Source organism: Pantherophis guttatus, chromosome 8 (assembly GCF_059756535.1).
Source record: "Pantherophis guttatus breed Tessera chromosome 8, ASM5975653v1, whole genome shotgun sequence".
Taxonomy (NCBI): domain Eukaryota; kingdom Metazoa; phylum Chordata; class Lepidosauria; order Squamata; family Colubridae; genus Pantherophis; species Pantherophis guttatus.
Window position 1 is genome coordinate 39,640,321 of NC_142070.1, and position 15,502 is coordinate 39,655,822.

General features: G+C 34.9%; 1 protein-coding gene and 1 long non-coding RNA gene across 3 annotated transcripts in view; one reads left to right on the top strand and one right to left on the bottom strand.

Annotated features, from left to right (window-relative positions):
• The window catches only part of LOC117654688 (uncharacterized), a 33,558-nt gene that overhangs the window by 8,870 nt on the left and 9,186 nt on the right, over positions 1 to 15,502 (top strand). The gene's annotated exons all lie outside the window — the stretch shown is intronic.
• MYOZ2 (myozenin 2) overlaps positions 2,940 to 15,502 on the bottom strand; it is a 31,556-nt gene continuing 18,993 nt past the window's right edge. The window contains exons 6-7 of one of the 2 annotated variants that reach the window (XM_034401521.3): positions 5,391 to 5,628; positions 2,940 to 3,680 (exon numbers count right to left, since the gene is read on the bottom strand). In XM_034401521.3, the coding sequence (XP_034257412.1) occupies positions 5,394 to 5,628 (235 nt within the window). In that variant the 3' untranslated portion in view covers positions 2,940 to 3,680; positions 5,391 to 5,393. Of the gene's footprint in view, positions 3,681 to 5,198; positions 5,629 to 15,502 lie in introns of those variants that run through there. The other variant, XM_034401520.3, reaches the window with a different exon arrangement.

Below are 15,502 nucleotides of genomic sequence, written 5' to 3' on the forward strand. Positions count from 1 at the left end.
CATATAGAATCGCTCCATGTAAGCTTCCCAATCTTCCCCGGTTGGGTTGAATGGAGCGGGCGGTGTGATTGCAGACATCACGATAGCCGATGATCTGACCGGTGTTTCGGTGGATCGGATGGGTGGCTGATGATTGCTTGGAGATTGATGTGCAGTCCTGTTCCTTCAGATCCCACCTTCGTCGCCAATGTTAAATCGTGGGCGATTGAAGGAAGACTCGAAACAATGTAACTGTAACTCTTTTATTTAACTGTAGAAACAGCAATGGCAATTCAAACCCCGGACAACCCTTTATATAGGAAGGGGCTGTCCCCGGCTGCAACCACTGACGTGCCTTCTAATTTCCCGCTCTCAGGACTAATTCCTGATTGGCTCATTTGAACTGTACTTGATATCTAACACATTTCAGAGGCTGGGTGGAGCTACATTCAGAGTATAAAACGCACCCAGATTTTTCACCCTCTTTTTGGGGGGGAAAAGATGTGTCTTATACTCCGAAAAATATGATAACTCTCTCTATCTATCTATCTATCTATCTATCTATCTATCTATCTATCTATCTATCTAAAGAGAGAGAGAGAGATCATACTAAAACATTCAAAACGTTAATATATTGGAACATAAATGATAACCATTACAAATTATAATAGATGAATACTGAATAGTGTTCTTTTTTAATTCCTGCTATATATCCTTCGTATTTAAAATGACAGAAGATTAAGTGTGTCTTTCTCTGTGTATATGTCTGTATAGTATTTTATATAGCATTGTTTGTTTGTTTGTTTTATTAGATTTATATACCGCCCTACTCCTAAAGGACTCAGGGCGGTGAACAGGCACAAAATAAAATACATAAATACAAAATTTAAAAGCAGAAATAAAACCAGATTAAACAATTTAGCCTGAGACAAATTTAAAACATCCCAATAATTTAAAAACAGATTTAAAATTTTCAATTTAAAAGAAAAGGGGAAAAAGGTTAGGCCAGGCCAGCTTGCTGGAATAGGAAGGTCTTAAGAGTTTGGTATTTACCATTGTATGGTATTTTATATAGCTTTATAGTGAAGGAACAAATCATGGCAATTTCAGTCAATTGTCTAATGTAGAAATAGCACAACATTCTTATTTATAATGGGGATGTCACACTGGAGGTGATCTAGTCATGGCTAGTTTTAGAATGAATCTCAAAATATCTTCTGCAGAGAGAGGTCTCCTATTCAATCAAATGAACTTTCTGTTTATATACAATTTGAGATTTTAAAAGCATTTTTTATAAAGAAAAGTCTGGAAATATTTATATCATAGTTTGAAATACTTATTATTTTGGAGGAATACTCATAACTTTTTGTCAATTCCAATATCTGACTTTAGTTTTAGCAACTTTGAATGAAATAAATTTATGTGCGGAATGGGAAAATATTTTCATAACCAAACACCAAAGATGTGTAGAAGAAATAATTACATAGAAATAAGAGGGACATAAGCACAAATGTGCATGCGATTATTGAAATTATAAATAATACAATGGAAAATTTATTCAATGTACAACACTGCAGGTAATATTATTGAACAACATTTTATAAACACAGCAAAATAAAGAAGCTGCCTTCTTTATCCACCTATTGAAGATTATATAGAGATGCTTTTGAAAAGTATTATTAGTTATTATGCAGAACATATAATATTTTGTTATAGGAAATATCTCATCAATTTGTTCTGCAGTCATGTAGGAGGCTCTTTTCATTAAAGTAAGATCCTTTCATTACACATATTTCAATTTTCAGAACATATGTCTGAAAAAAATAGACATGTGAACTTTAACAATGAGGTTTCCACTCATTGAGATCAATAGGATTCATTCTGAGGTAAGCATTTGGATTGTCTATATAAATTACATTAAGCATTCAAGATTGAAAATAATTTTTTAAATAGTGTTCTAGTCATTTTATCACACTTTTAAAGTTTATTTAACTTTTTCATCACTTGGCTTCATTATCAAACATATCTTGCCTTCTCATAAAATGTTTATTAAATTTCAGTTTTATATTCAAATTTTCTATCTATCATCCGCAAAAATAATATATTTAAGGGTATCTTTTATAAAGAATTTTGGGTAAGTCTGCTAGAACATATTGTATTAGAATTACTGTCTAATGAATATGCACATAATTGTATCTTCAGTATTTTACAAAGTGAGTCTCATTTAAAAGCTGCTTGGAAATCACCCTTCCCCACCCACTGTGTCCTGTAACTGAATTCATATGTTGCACTAAGCCAATAACATTAAACTTGATTGTGGCTTAGTGCAAAGTATAATTGTAGTCATATTGGTTTGTAATCAAGGACTTGTGGCCTAATGTTCTATGTATTCCAGTCAATTATGGCTTATTCTACAAATCTATTTCTAGAGTCACACTGGTTTGCTGAAAAAGCATAATAATGTGTTGAACATATAACTGACAGTTTAACAAACCAACAAGATGGAGTGTTTGTGGAGTGGGAAAAGAAATCTTCAAAATCTCAAAAATACTTCTTTAGGGCTGAATATCTGACAAAGTGCTAGACAAAAAAAGTGATTTATATGAAATACTATGTTAGCAAAAAGGAAACAGAAATTTGAAAGACCTTGTATAGCTTGATCTACAAGGAACAGAGTGACTTGTTCTCTACAGAAGGATCAAAAGAATTGATGGAAACCAGTAGAGCAGCTCTGTTGATGCCCCAGCAATCAGGTGTTATGAGATGACAATGAGCCAAAAGTAGGCAGCCGTAGGGCAGCTTCCCATTGAATATATGGATATTGGGGAAGTTGTTCTAACTTGAGTATTCTGTTTCTCTCTTCCCACTGTGTGATATGTTTTCATTCCCCAAATGAAAAACTTTTTTAATGAAGCCTGCTGCATTTCTCAGGACTAATCAGAGAAGTTTTACTTCGTAGATTAAGTTTAATTTTTTATTATGTTGATTGCATGTTTTACAGCATAGATATTAAAATATGGCCAATATATAGCAGTTATATTCTTTCCCTTTAAAAGTGTTCTCATTTGACATGCTCTGTTTCCTACATTAGTATCACATGATGTCTGCCTTGGAACCTTTTCCCACTGCTGTTGAATACTATCCACCTATCCTTTATTTGGGAGAAAACTGCCACAGCACGACATTCTCCACCTAGGTTGTTGACATCTATCTTGCTCCTCTGCAAATCACTGCAAGTCACCTGACTTTCTTCCAAGATAATGTAAAGTTAATAGATGTATATGCCTTGAGGCTATCCTTTGATAGTATCAGAATAAGGAAGAAAACAATATTTTAATACCAGTACATCTAAGGTTGATTCAAGCTTGCCTCAATGGACTGGGGATGAGATGAAGGTGTTGTCCAAGAGACTTGACATTAAAAGGAGATTCTCAGGGCACGTTTGTAATGTGGGTAGGTTCAAGAAGGAGATTGCCTTTAGATAAGCAGATTATGAAACAAAGCTCATGCCAGAAATACATTTAAAATAGTATTTGCAATATACTATAATACATGATCTCTATCATATTAAAGCCTTGTGACTAATTTGTGTGGATAAATGAATAAAACAGAGCAAAGCTGGTTGTGAAAAATTTGCTTAATTCCATCTATCTTACATTTGATGCATTTTGTAGTGGGGTTAGTTTCTTGAAGGAGATTGCCTATAAATAAACAAATGGATATTTCTTGTGTGAATCTACAGCCATACAAGACATAATGGGTCCCTGCCATGAACAACTGCAAATATAGCTCTGTGCATAAATTCACAAGAGTCATGCAACATGTGATCATAACATTTGAAAACTTATTAAACAATACATGACATCATGTCTTACATATACTTTCAGAATTGAAATTAGGTGCATAAATATAGACACCTACTTAAAATCAGTTTAATACAGATAGTCCTTAAATTATGACCATAATGAGCCTGCCCATTACAGTCATGAATCGTGACAGTTATTAACCAAGGTGCCCACATGATTGCCTCACTTAACAATCTCAGGCCCTGCTCTCACCATTGTGGTTGTTAAACAACCATTCTGGCTCAAATGAACCATGGGGTCCTCAGTGGGGGAGTCCTAGTGCAGTTCCAGGCCTACATTGCAGCACCTTCCCAGTTCACACATGGCCTGCCCTGCTCCCACCTCCCAAGGCCTCCCACACTTCTGCGGCACCTTGTGCTCTGCTTCCCACTCTGCTGAGACCCACAGGCCTTGGGGACTGCAGAGGGAGACTGATATGGAAAAAGCTAGCCCTCCTTCCCAAACACGATTGCCCATCAGCCCCCCTATACAACACTGGGACCTCATGTGCCATTCTGGAAGTGGGCACCATTTCCGAATGGCCACACTTCATTGTAGCCATTCTCCAGATGGCATCTGCTGTCCAGATGATGCAATGTGGCTTCCATATAGGAAGGGCACATGGCAGATCGACTGCTCCCTCCAGGAGATCTTAGAAAAGGTAAGAAACTGAGTCATTATGAGGGTGGAGAGGAGCGTGTAGGACCAAGCAGAGTCAGAAGTGGACCCAAGGCCTATGGGAATCCAGCAAGGTGGGAAGCAGACCCAAAGCCTAAGAGGACCAGGAGTGTGGGTGGGGAGAGCATTCAATTCTTTTTCACATGACCGCAGGGTGGGGCACTTCAGTAGACATAACTAGATAGGAGTTGTAAGTCCCTTTGTTCAGCTCCATTGTAATTTCCAATAGCTGCAGAAGAAATGGTCATAAGTCAAGGACAACCTGTAACTGAAAGACTTCTATTAAATTGCAATTTCATTATGATGTTCTAGAAAATACAATATGCAAAAATTCTATTGTTTCCAGAAAGGATTTTTTTTTACTAGATTGCTAGTGGCATACTTACTTAACAAAAGTGTATATACTCTTTATTTTGGTCAGTTCAAATCTGCACATAAATAGTAAGTATGCATTCAGATTCACAAAATGATGTCATGTTTAATTTTATATCATGTACAGATTGGATCAGTTAGGATTTCATTAACCAAGAGTGCCTAAACATTTGCCACTATATCTCAGTAGCAAGTCTACAAACTAAAATTGATAGATACATTTGTAATATCACTGAAATTTTGATCATTATCTGATATCTTAATATAAAAATTGACCAGTGAGAATCAATCGTTATATTTAATATGTAGAATATAAAGGCTGAATGAGAATGCATTGGCCACATAGTTTTATTTGTATTAGCAATCAATAGCAATATTAGTTAATCTCAGAATACAACTGCATCATCAGATCATATTACATTTCAGTATAACGTAAAATAGGATGTTGGAACAGATGTAGAGAGTATTAAAAGATTAAAACACTGCCAGGCTGAATCTGATGTGTGATGCACTTACTTTTCACAAATCATCTGTTTCTGGAACACCATTGACCTCTGTAGGCTGTATAGTTATCATAATGGGAATATTCTCAGTGATCCAACCTTTAGGAGTCCTGTTGAATGATCTTCTGGTAGAAAGTGGGTTAGCAAGGAGCATAAATCGTGGATCATTTAGCAGCAGAAAATTAAAATCTGGAACTTTGTACTTGATAAGTTTTGATGCTTTTTCAAAACCACCAAAAGGAGTGGCAACTCTATAGATGATGGGGGGGAAAGAGAAATAAGATAAATGCTTATTCTTCCATCTGTAAAGGGGATTTTCAAATTTTTTTCACTGCATTATAAAAACCTTGTCCTTCTATTTAGAATGACCTCAGCATAATTTAAAATGCATCAAATTTGTTCTAGATAAGGGGTACCAAACTGCAGTCTTAGTGCGCAAGCTTAATTTCACTTACTCTATATACATAAAAACAATCAACTTTGTGATTTATATTTCATTTTTGTGGTTTGTAAAACTCTTAACATCCCATCCACTATATAACAAAGAGGATCATCGTATTTGAGACAAACTATAGATTTCTTGAATACTAGCTGCTATAGCCAACTGATTGTTGCTTTCTTATCACTCTTCTTAAAGTAGCCATATCCATTTATTTTGTACCATTATCTATACGAATATCAAAATATTGTTGTTCCAAGGTTTTTGACCAATAAAAGAAGCCATTATTAAATTATCATTATCATCATTTAGCCTTTTATAACAAAAGCCAAGAAGGTAACTGTCGGAGATTAATAATTTTTCCTACAAAGCAGTGATTTGTTTTTGTTGGTAGATCATAAGGAGCTTGTTAGTTGGTAACAGTTAGGCATGATGGAGCTGATTACAACATTATATTTTGGTAGCTTGTCATTCCAATGCACAAATATAAAAAATATTCATACATTAGTTTACAACTTCTTACATACGTGGGAAGGAACAAGATGAAAACTATGTCTGACATCAAGCCCTCTTAACTCAAATCTGTGAGAATATCATGCTATGAGAAATCCTCACATTAAGTTATTTCCATTTCAGTATATTCTGTATAAACAGGTTTCCTTGTTAGGGTACCCAGGGTATGGGAGAGAAACAATGGAAATAAAATTGTTGATAAAAAGATGGTAATGTTGCCTGGTTAATCTATTAAAAATTTCTATAACAAAGTATACAGATTGTACATTAAAAGATGTGTTTGGGAAAGACGATTGGCTGAATAACAGTTATTTCTAATAGATTATTAGAATTCTTACTTTATAATAGGTTTGGTAAAGAAACTGATCTTTCATAAAAACTAGTGATACTGAAATCCTACCATAAATCATGTCAAGAAATAAAATGTTAGATTGTAGTTTGTTTTTTCATTTCAATTTGAAGGGAAACAATAATAAGGATATAATAAATAATACTAGAATATGATATACTGGTATACTAGATTCTGTAACCATTAGGTTCCTGTAATACATATATGTCTTTGTATTTGTATCACATATATCATGCCTTTATATTTGTGTCTCCTGTAACAAACATATTCTGTTATTAGGCCTCTGTAATGTATCTGGTATTTGTCAAACATATGTCCCTGCCATTTGACCTGAACCCATATCAATCTTCTCCCTGTTTTTTCTTGTGCCATCTAAGAGCATGGTACGTATCTCCAAGGGATAATTTACACCTCAGCCCTAATTTATGTTTGATCTGGATAAACTCCTGCTTTCCAGGGCCAGGGGGCCAAAGTGGCCAATTGAATAAACAAAGAAATGCTCAAGATGACTAATTGGGAAGTTTCTATTCCCCCTTGCAGGGCAACAAGGAATACACAAACCTAAATTAGGAGGCCAGAATTGGGTACTAAGCTGATGTCTCTGAGGGTATAAAAGGACGCCATACCTTCCCCAAGGTGTGGCTATTTCCTCGCATGCATTGTATCTGTATGTTCTGGATATAGTTCCACCCAGTATTTTGTTTTTGGCCATAAATAAAATCTGTTGGTTTTTTTTTGCAAGCCTCGTCTTGAGTCTCTCTTTTTGGCATTCTGGTGACTCAAGTGTATTTTGGGACCTTACATTTCCTTTTAGTCAAATAGTTAATTGAACTGAAGTCAAAAGAGTAACTATAGTTATAGAAAAATGTATAATTTTGGATGTCTTAAATAAAGCATTTAAATGAAATTCACCATACACTGTATGAGATGCCATGTGTATAGGAGAGAATATTCTAGAATCTTTCTACTATGATGATGTGTTTTAGATTTATTTATATAAAGGGATATAGGAAGAAGAAATCATTTTGTTATATTTTAAGAGGAGGTGATATGTTACTAAAATTGTTTATATTTGTGATAAAGGTGGGAAGTTATTACTTTATATATTTATTTTTTTTACTATATTCCTACTTTTTTCTTTTTCTTTTTTTCCCTTTTTTGTACCTTTTACTCATTCTTCTTCTTTATTGTATTAGTTTTTATTGTTGTTATAATATTTATTAAAATTACAATTTAAAAAGCAAGTAGTGAACATGTGATCACAGGGCGCTGCAAGAAAAGTGTGAACCAGTTGCAAAGTGCCCATATTGTGATCACATGACCATGGGGTGTTGGTATAACCAGAACTTCAAGGACCAGTTGTAACCATTGTTCTCTGAACAAATGATCATATGTTGAGGACTAGTCTATAAGTTGTCTGGCTCCAAATAATTCAAAATCTCTAATCTCTGATAAAATGAATTTGGCAAATTTATGAAAGTCAGTAAATTGTATTTTACTATATTAAAATAACATTATTGACTATATTAATAATACATATTATTTGTATGCTAGATCAACAAAAAAAGAGTAGTACAGAGTTCAATATGGCAAAAGTAAATTCCTTGAACTAATCATCCAGATGATGTCAAGGAGTTGTAATGCTCTATATTTCTTGAAACCTAAATATATAATTTGAGGTCTGACTCACTTTGTACAATCAAATCTCAAAGACAATCAAATCTCCTTAACTGAGTTCAGGGAAGTACAGGTATTTTATGCAACATAAAATTAGCCTAGGCCTTGCCCCCGCCCCCCCTTCTAGCTTTGTGATTTATGATAGTGGCAGAGTGATACTTTCTGTTTAGAAGATGAATGTATTCAGGTGTAGTAATCAATACATAGGTGCAAAAGGATCCATTCTAGAGAGGCAATATTACGAGTAATTCTAGAATATTTTGTTCTTCCAGACCATGCTGATCCAATTATTCTGGGAGTGGTCTGGCTGTTTTCCACAAGCAAGTGTTTTTGAAAAACTACCAGATCAGAATATCTGAATCCATCCAAACTAGAAATGTTGTCTAAAGTAAGCAGGACCCAATTCCAAATATTAATGATATTGACAACTCAGAGGCAACATGTACTTTAATTGCAGGTTTACATATGTACACCTACGTACATAGTTGATTTGAAAAGCCTATTGACCTATCTAAAAATTTGATTTGCAAATCATGCTAAATGGTTTAGCACAAGCTGTGAATAAAAAGAAACAAGCCTTAATACATTTTGAGCTGATGTTTGCCCTTCTATTTCTTCTGTGCACTTGGCTAGTCTTTTAATTTTAAGTAAAGGTAACATCTATCAGGTTGGCATGCTCAGTGATAGTAACAGTATCAGAGAAATCCATGTGAAATCATGGATTTTGAAGTGTGCATAATTTCCAGAGCTGAGATTGTGGTTAATTAAAATCAGAAGTGACAATTTTTTATTTGCAAACTGCAAAATATTAATTTTAAATGCAAATAAGCCAGTTTACTTATATATTACATATATAGGAAATGTTTGAAAGGAATTAATATATCTAGTTTGTTGCCATTGAATTGCAAAGAGAAAACTACTTTAATACTTTGGGCATCTATGGTATGTAGCCACTGATCGTCTTAATAGAAAATATTTAAAGTAAAAATTTGTTAAAACCACCATATTGTAATTGTTTAAAATTAAATACTGATGAAATTGGCATGCTTCAAAGCAACATGATAGCCTCTACTATTATCTTTACTTCCAAGAATGTCTCTAGATCCCACAGAGGCGCCATAGGAGTCTTAGGATGTATAAATGGCCATGGCTGCAGTCCAGACCTTTGTTTAGAAATATCACCTCCCCAGAAAAACAAACAGGCTGAGATTAGCTGGTAGGGAGCATTCTGGGGCAATGAGAGTTTAAAAGCAGCCGCAGAAAAACATTCAGTTTAGAAAGAAAAAAAAAAAGCAGTAGCCAGTCAATCTCATCTGGATTTGAAAATTAAACAGCATCAGTCCTACTTAGTCCTTGCATGGATATACCCAGAAGAAACAGTGGCAACTTCTTATGGTTGTTGACAAGAAGACTTATCTGGACATGTTAATAGCGTCATCAGACAGTTCAATTTAAAGGACAAGCTACCTTTTAAAGAAAGTGGTTTGTTAAAATTGTAGCCATTTTATGGGAACCTATCTCAGAATTACAGTACCAAAAAGTTGTTTACCTTGTTTAAATGGGGGCTGAAGAACTGGGGTCTTGGATAATATTTTCAGGCTGCTAGAGGATTATTATACTGTTAGTTGTTTAATAATTGTTCCAATGTGGTACTGGCAGTCAGCAGGAGATGCTTCATGTGTTACAGGATTAGGCTTGCTATATGTAGATTAGTAATTCAGAACTACATCCAGATGGACTGGATTCCTTTACTGCTTTGAAAACAATCCATTTCAGGAAGGGAATTTGGCTTCTTTAACAAGATAGGAGGCATAACCAGTCAATCCAGTTTATTGTTACGTCTAGGCATCCTGAAGTGCTTCACTTCTGATTTAGGTTTCTATTTAAGATATTACATTAACTAAGGGAAAAAATGGCTTAGCGTTGGGAAAAAACAGGGCAAAGGAAATAGTTTTGCAGTTAATTTCATCAACACCACCACCACCTAAATAAATAGGCTAGCAGTTTTGAAATGTATTAATCACAGAAGTGTGTTGTATTCTTCCAAGCTGACTCAATTTATTCTTTATGGAATCCTAAGAACATTTCCATGGCAAGGAACATATTCAGGTAGTCCTCAACTTATGATCACAAATGAGCCCAGGATTTATGTTGCTAAGTGAGAAATTTGTTAACTGAGTTTATCCCATTTTATTGTTTTGTTGCCACATTTGTTAAATGAATACTGCAGTTGTTAAGTGAATCTGGCTTCCCCATTGACTTTGCTTGTCAGAAAGTCATAAAAGATGACCCCAGGACATTGACATGACTCCAGGACATTGCAACTGTCATAAATATAAACCAGCTGTCAAGCATCCCAATGTAAAACACATAACCAGAGGGGTGTTACAACGGTCTTAATGTGAAAAATGGTTCTAAGTCACTTTTTTCAGTGCCGCTGTAACTTTGAACAGTCACTAAATGAACTGTTATAAATCGAGGACTATCTGTAGTTATAATTTGGAGTGGGGGAGTGCTGTAGTCAAACTGAAGATGCAAAGTCGGTGAGGAGACATTGTATCCATATTGGGGTTGTTTTTCTTTTCCTTTTTTTCCTTTACCCAAATTAATTAAGCTTATTTTACAGTTTCCTACCTCATACAGGGGTGTCAAACTGGTGGCCCACAGGCTGGATGCATCACATGCAGGCCATGCCCACCTCAGCTCCACAGAGGGGAAAAGAGTTACATGATGGCGACATGACACAGCGAGTTTGACACCCATGCAGGGTAACAAACCATGCAACTGCTAGTTCACAATTGCAGTCCAAAATGGTCAAAGAGAGCTCAGAGGACTCAAAGAATATATTCCTTTGCTTTCTAGGGACATTTAGCGCTAGTTTTCCAGAGAGGAGAATGTTGTTAAAATGATTATTTTTTCCATCGAGAAAGGTTTACTTTTCAAGTAGTTAAGATTTCCATTTACAAGTTACATTGTGAATGCTATTTACATGGCTTCCCCCCACCCCTTTCTGTTCAATTTTGTCATTTCTCAGAGACTGCCTGGATAAATCACAAATCTGGCATTTAATTCAGTTAGATTTCCTGAATAAATAGTCTTAATTTAATAATATATTCAATGAAAATCTATTGTTTGCAGAACTATAGAAGGTAATAATATTTTCAAATATTGTATCCCTTTTGGAAATGAAGTTATACAGTATGTCTCAGAATCATTTCCTTCTCCTCATGACATCAGGAGAATCCCAATGAAGGCTCCTTTTCCTCCTCCTCTTCCTCCTAGTGAACATCAGATTAGAGACGTACAAATTTTCTCTCATTAAAGATTTAATTAACGATTAGAAGAGTTTGGTAGATCAGGTATTTAATTAAGAAATAAAGCTTCTATGTTCTTTTCAAGTGACCAGCAAGGATTGACAGTAAGGTTGGGAGTTGTTGTGATATTTAACATAATATATTGTGCATAATATGGTGTCTACTAGCTGCAGGCAAGCTATTACACCCTTCTCTAGAAATTTCTAGTTTTGTTCCCCCCTCCCTGCTCCCTCCAATTTTCTCCCAAATCCTGAAATGGGGGGGGGGTCTCTATTTTTTTCTTAGCACAAGAGTCTAGTTCCCAAAAATCAAAGAATTCAGTCAGTCGAAGGAAGAAATGGGTGTAGGGTGGAAACACAATTTTAAAGACAGTTTGGAAAAGAAAGTGAATTGGGAGAGTAGGAAATGTACGAATTCCAGGGCTTTTTACCAGTCAGGACTGGTATCCTGTGTGAATCATTTGGAACAGGTTAGGGATCGTTTGGACTCACCCATTGCTGAACTGCCTCACTATTAGAAGTAATGGAGATTGTGTGGGGTTTGGTATGTGGGTCTCCCACTATGGTTTTTGTTGCAATATTTTCAGGATCAGACTCAATAATATTAGTAAGAGTTAAAGGTTTAAATATATTTCCTTTTATTTACAATAGGCATTCTATATTCACTGAATATTCACTGATAGAAGCAAGGAAAAGGGTGTAGGTGGCTCCTTATATATACAATGGGTGGAGCTATAAGTGGGAGTGGTGAATTATGAATACATTAAGAAGTGAAGAATAAGTTAACCCCTGATATCCCGTTCATATATTATTTACACGTTAGAGAATAAGGCATTTACATCTGACAAATCCCCCTCTAAATGCCGATTCGTTATACAACACCAATTACACTCAGATTCAGGACAATACAATACATACAACTTAGAAGTTAAATATTTGTGTTGCTTAGAAGGTAAAGGCTTTGTCAATATGTCAGCTAATTGTTCTGAGGTATCACAATGCACTGCTTTAATAAATCCATCCTGAGATAATTGTCTCACATGTTTAAATTTTATATCTATATGTCTGGACCTTTGTCCAATGGCATCAGATCTAGATATTTCAATGGCTGCTTTATTATCTTCATGCATAACAAAAGGCAAAACAGGTTTTTTCCAAACATCTGAAATTAAATCATTAAACCATACAAGGTTATTTGCAGCTTTGGATAAACAAACATATTCCGCTTCTGTCGTTGAAGTGGCCACTAGTTCTTGTTTACCAGTGTACCAGTAAACTGGACAGTCATTTAAGAGAAATATATAACCAGATGTACTTTTTCTACATGAGGTGTCTCCAGCCCAGTCTGCATCTGCATAACATTTAAGCTTTGGTTCTTTATTGTCTTTAGGTTCTAATATTAAGCAAAAGTCTAGTGTACTTTTCAGATATCTTAAAATTCTTTTAACAGCTTCCCAGTGATACATTGTTGGTTTGCTGACATGTCTGGATAATAGATTGAGTGGTAAGGCGATATCTGGTCTAGTCCAATTAGATATATAAAGAAGTGAACCTATGATTGATCTATAAAATGTGTTATCCTTGAATTCGGGGGAAGATTCATCAGTATTTCTTAGAAAATCAGTTTGCATAGGAGTATCACAAGGTTTGGCATTGTTTAAATTGCATTTATTTAAAAGTTCTACAATCTTATCTCTCTGAGTAAGTTTGAATCCCCTTCTAGTCTTATTAATTTGGACACCAAGATATTTGTTTACTTTACCTAGAGATTTTAACGAGAAATGTTCACTTAGTTTGGTTACAAAGGTTTCTCTTCTCTCTTTATGTTTTCCTATGTATAAAATGTCATCCACATAAATCAATACAAATTCAATGTAATCATCATCCTTTTTGACAAAAAAGCAGTTATCAGCAGTAGTAGCGTTGAAGTCCATGGTTCTAAGTACTTTCACTAAACAATCATACCATCGTTTACCAGATTGTTTTAACCCGTATAAACTCTTGTTTAACAACCAAATTTCATTTTTGTTTGTGTATTGACTGTGAGGTGCTCTTACGTATATTTCTTTATCTAGTTTAGCGTGTAGATACGCAGTCTGTATGTCGTATTGAAATACATCAAGGTTGAGTGCTGATGCTACCACTAGAGCTGTTGTGACACTCTCTGTTCTTACTGTGGGGGAATACGTGTCAGTATAGTCCTCCGGATATTTCTGTGCATAACCTTGTGCAACTAGTCTAGCTTTGTATAGAGTATTGCCTCCCTCTAAGTTCTTAATTTTATATATCCACCTGGTACCAATAATTGTTTTATCCTTAGGTGCAATTGCAGGTGTAAATACATTTAATCCTTGTAAACTTTCCATCTCTTTTTTCATCGCTAATTCCCATTTTTCCTTTTCTTCACGAGGGAGTTTTAACACTTCCTCATATGTATTGGGTGTTGTTGGCTCACCATCCATATGCATTATGTAATCCTTGTATTTATTTGGCATTTGATTTCTGGTGTTTCTAATGGTTTTTTCAGGTTTACTATCGTTATCATGCAAATATCTTGCTTCCTTTTTTGTTAATGTGTCTGTCTTAATTTTGTGTTGGCTATTTGTCCAAATTTTGGTTTTGTTCTTATTTTTGTTGATATTTTGCTTTTCTATGGTCCCTTCTTCATGAGATTTTGTACCTTTATATTTATTTGGAAATATTTCATTAAGATGTAATTTAGACCAGTTAGCCTGTTCATGGAACACAGCTGTTCTGGAGACTATAAATTTGTTATTGTTATCAATGAATCTGTACCCTTTAGTACCGGTTTCATATCCCATAAATCTGAGTCTTCTGGATACGTTTTCTCCCTTTCTTCTTAATTGTTTAGGTATGTGTACGTCTGCAGTGACTCCAAATATATGCATGTGTGCTAATTTTGGTTTTCTATTATACATCACTTCATATGGTGTCTTATTTACAATGCTGGACCATGTTCTATTTTGTGTGTAATTTGAATAATGTAAGGCTTCTGACCAGAATTGTTTGCTTAAGCCAGCATCTTCCAATGTGCATCTAATCATGGTTTGTAATGTGGAATTTTTCCTCTCTGCAATCCCGTTCTGGAACGCAGAAAATGGACTAGATGTGTAATGTAACATTCCTTTGTCTTTTAACCATTGGGAGAATTCTTTAGACATGAATTCGCATCCCCTATCTGTCATAATTTGTTTTATTTTGATGTTGTGTTGTGTTTCTATGCGTTTGTAAAATTCTTTAAATTTTTGAAATGTTTCATCTTTGTGTTTTAATGTATAAACAAACCCATAGCGGCTATAATCGTCCACTATTGTCAGGAAGTAACGTTTTCTATAAGTGATTGATGGAGTTAATGGACCAACTAAGTCCATGTGTACTAAATCAAAAATTTTGTTAGTTGATCTAGTAGATTTTCTTGGCCTGGGGCTAGTTTTTAGTTTTGTAGATTTACATACTGAGCATTCCAAATAGTTTTCACAATTTTTTATTTTAACACCTTCTGCGTGTTCAGTCATTTTTTGTACTACAGGAAAACTGGCATGTCCTAACTTCCTATGTAAGATGTGAGCACACTCATCATGAATTGGCTTACCTATTTTTGGTTTTTTTTCATTGTGTGCATCTTTGTGATCATGAGATGTTTTACACTCATCATTGTCACTATTGCTAATATTTTCATCATCTACTTCAGTACAATCTTCCATATTTGAGTCAATGTTATGCAACCATTTTTCCTTAGTTATCAGATAAGGTAGGCCTCCTTTAATCATCACTGTGCCTATACTTATTTTATTCTTCTCCAAAATCGCTTTT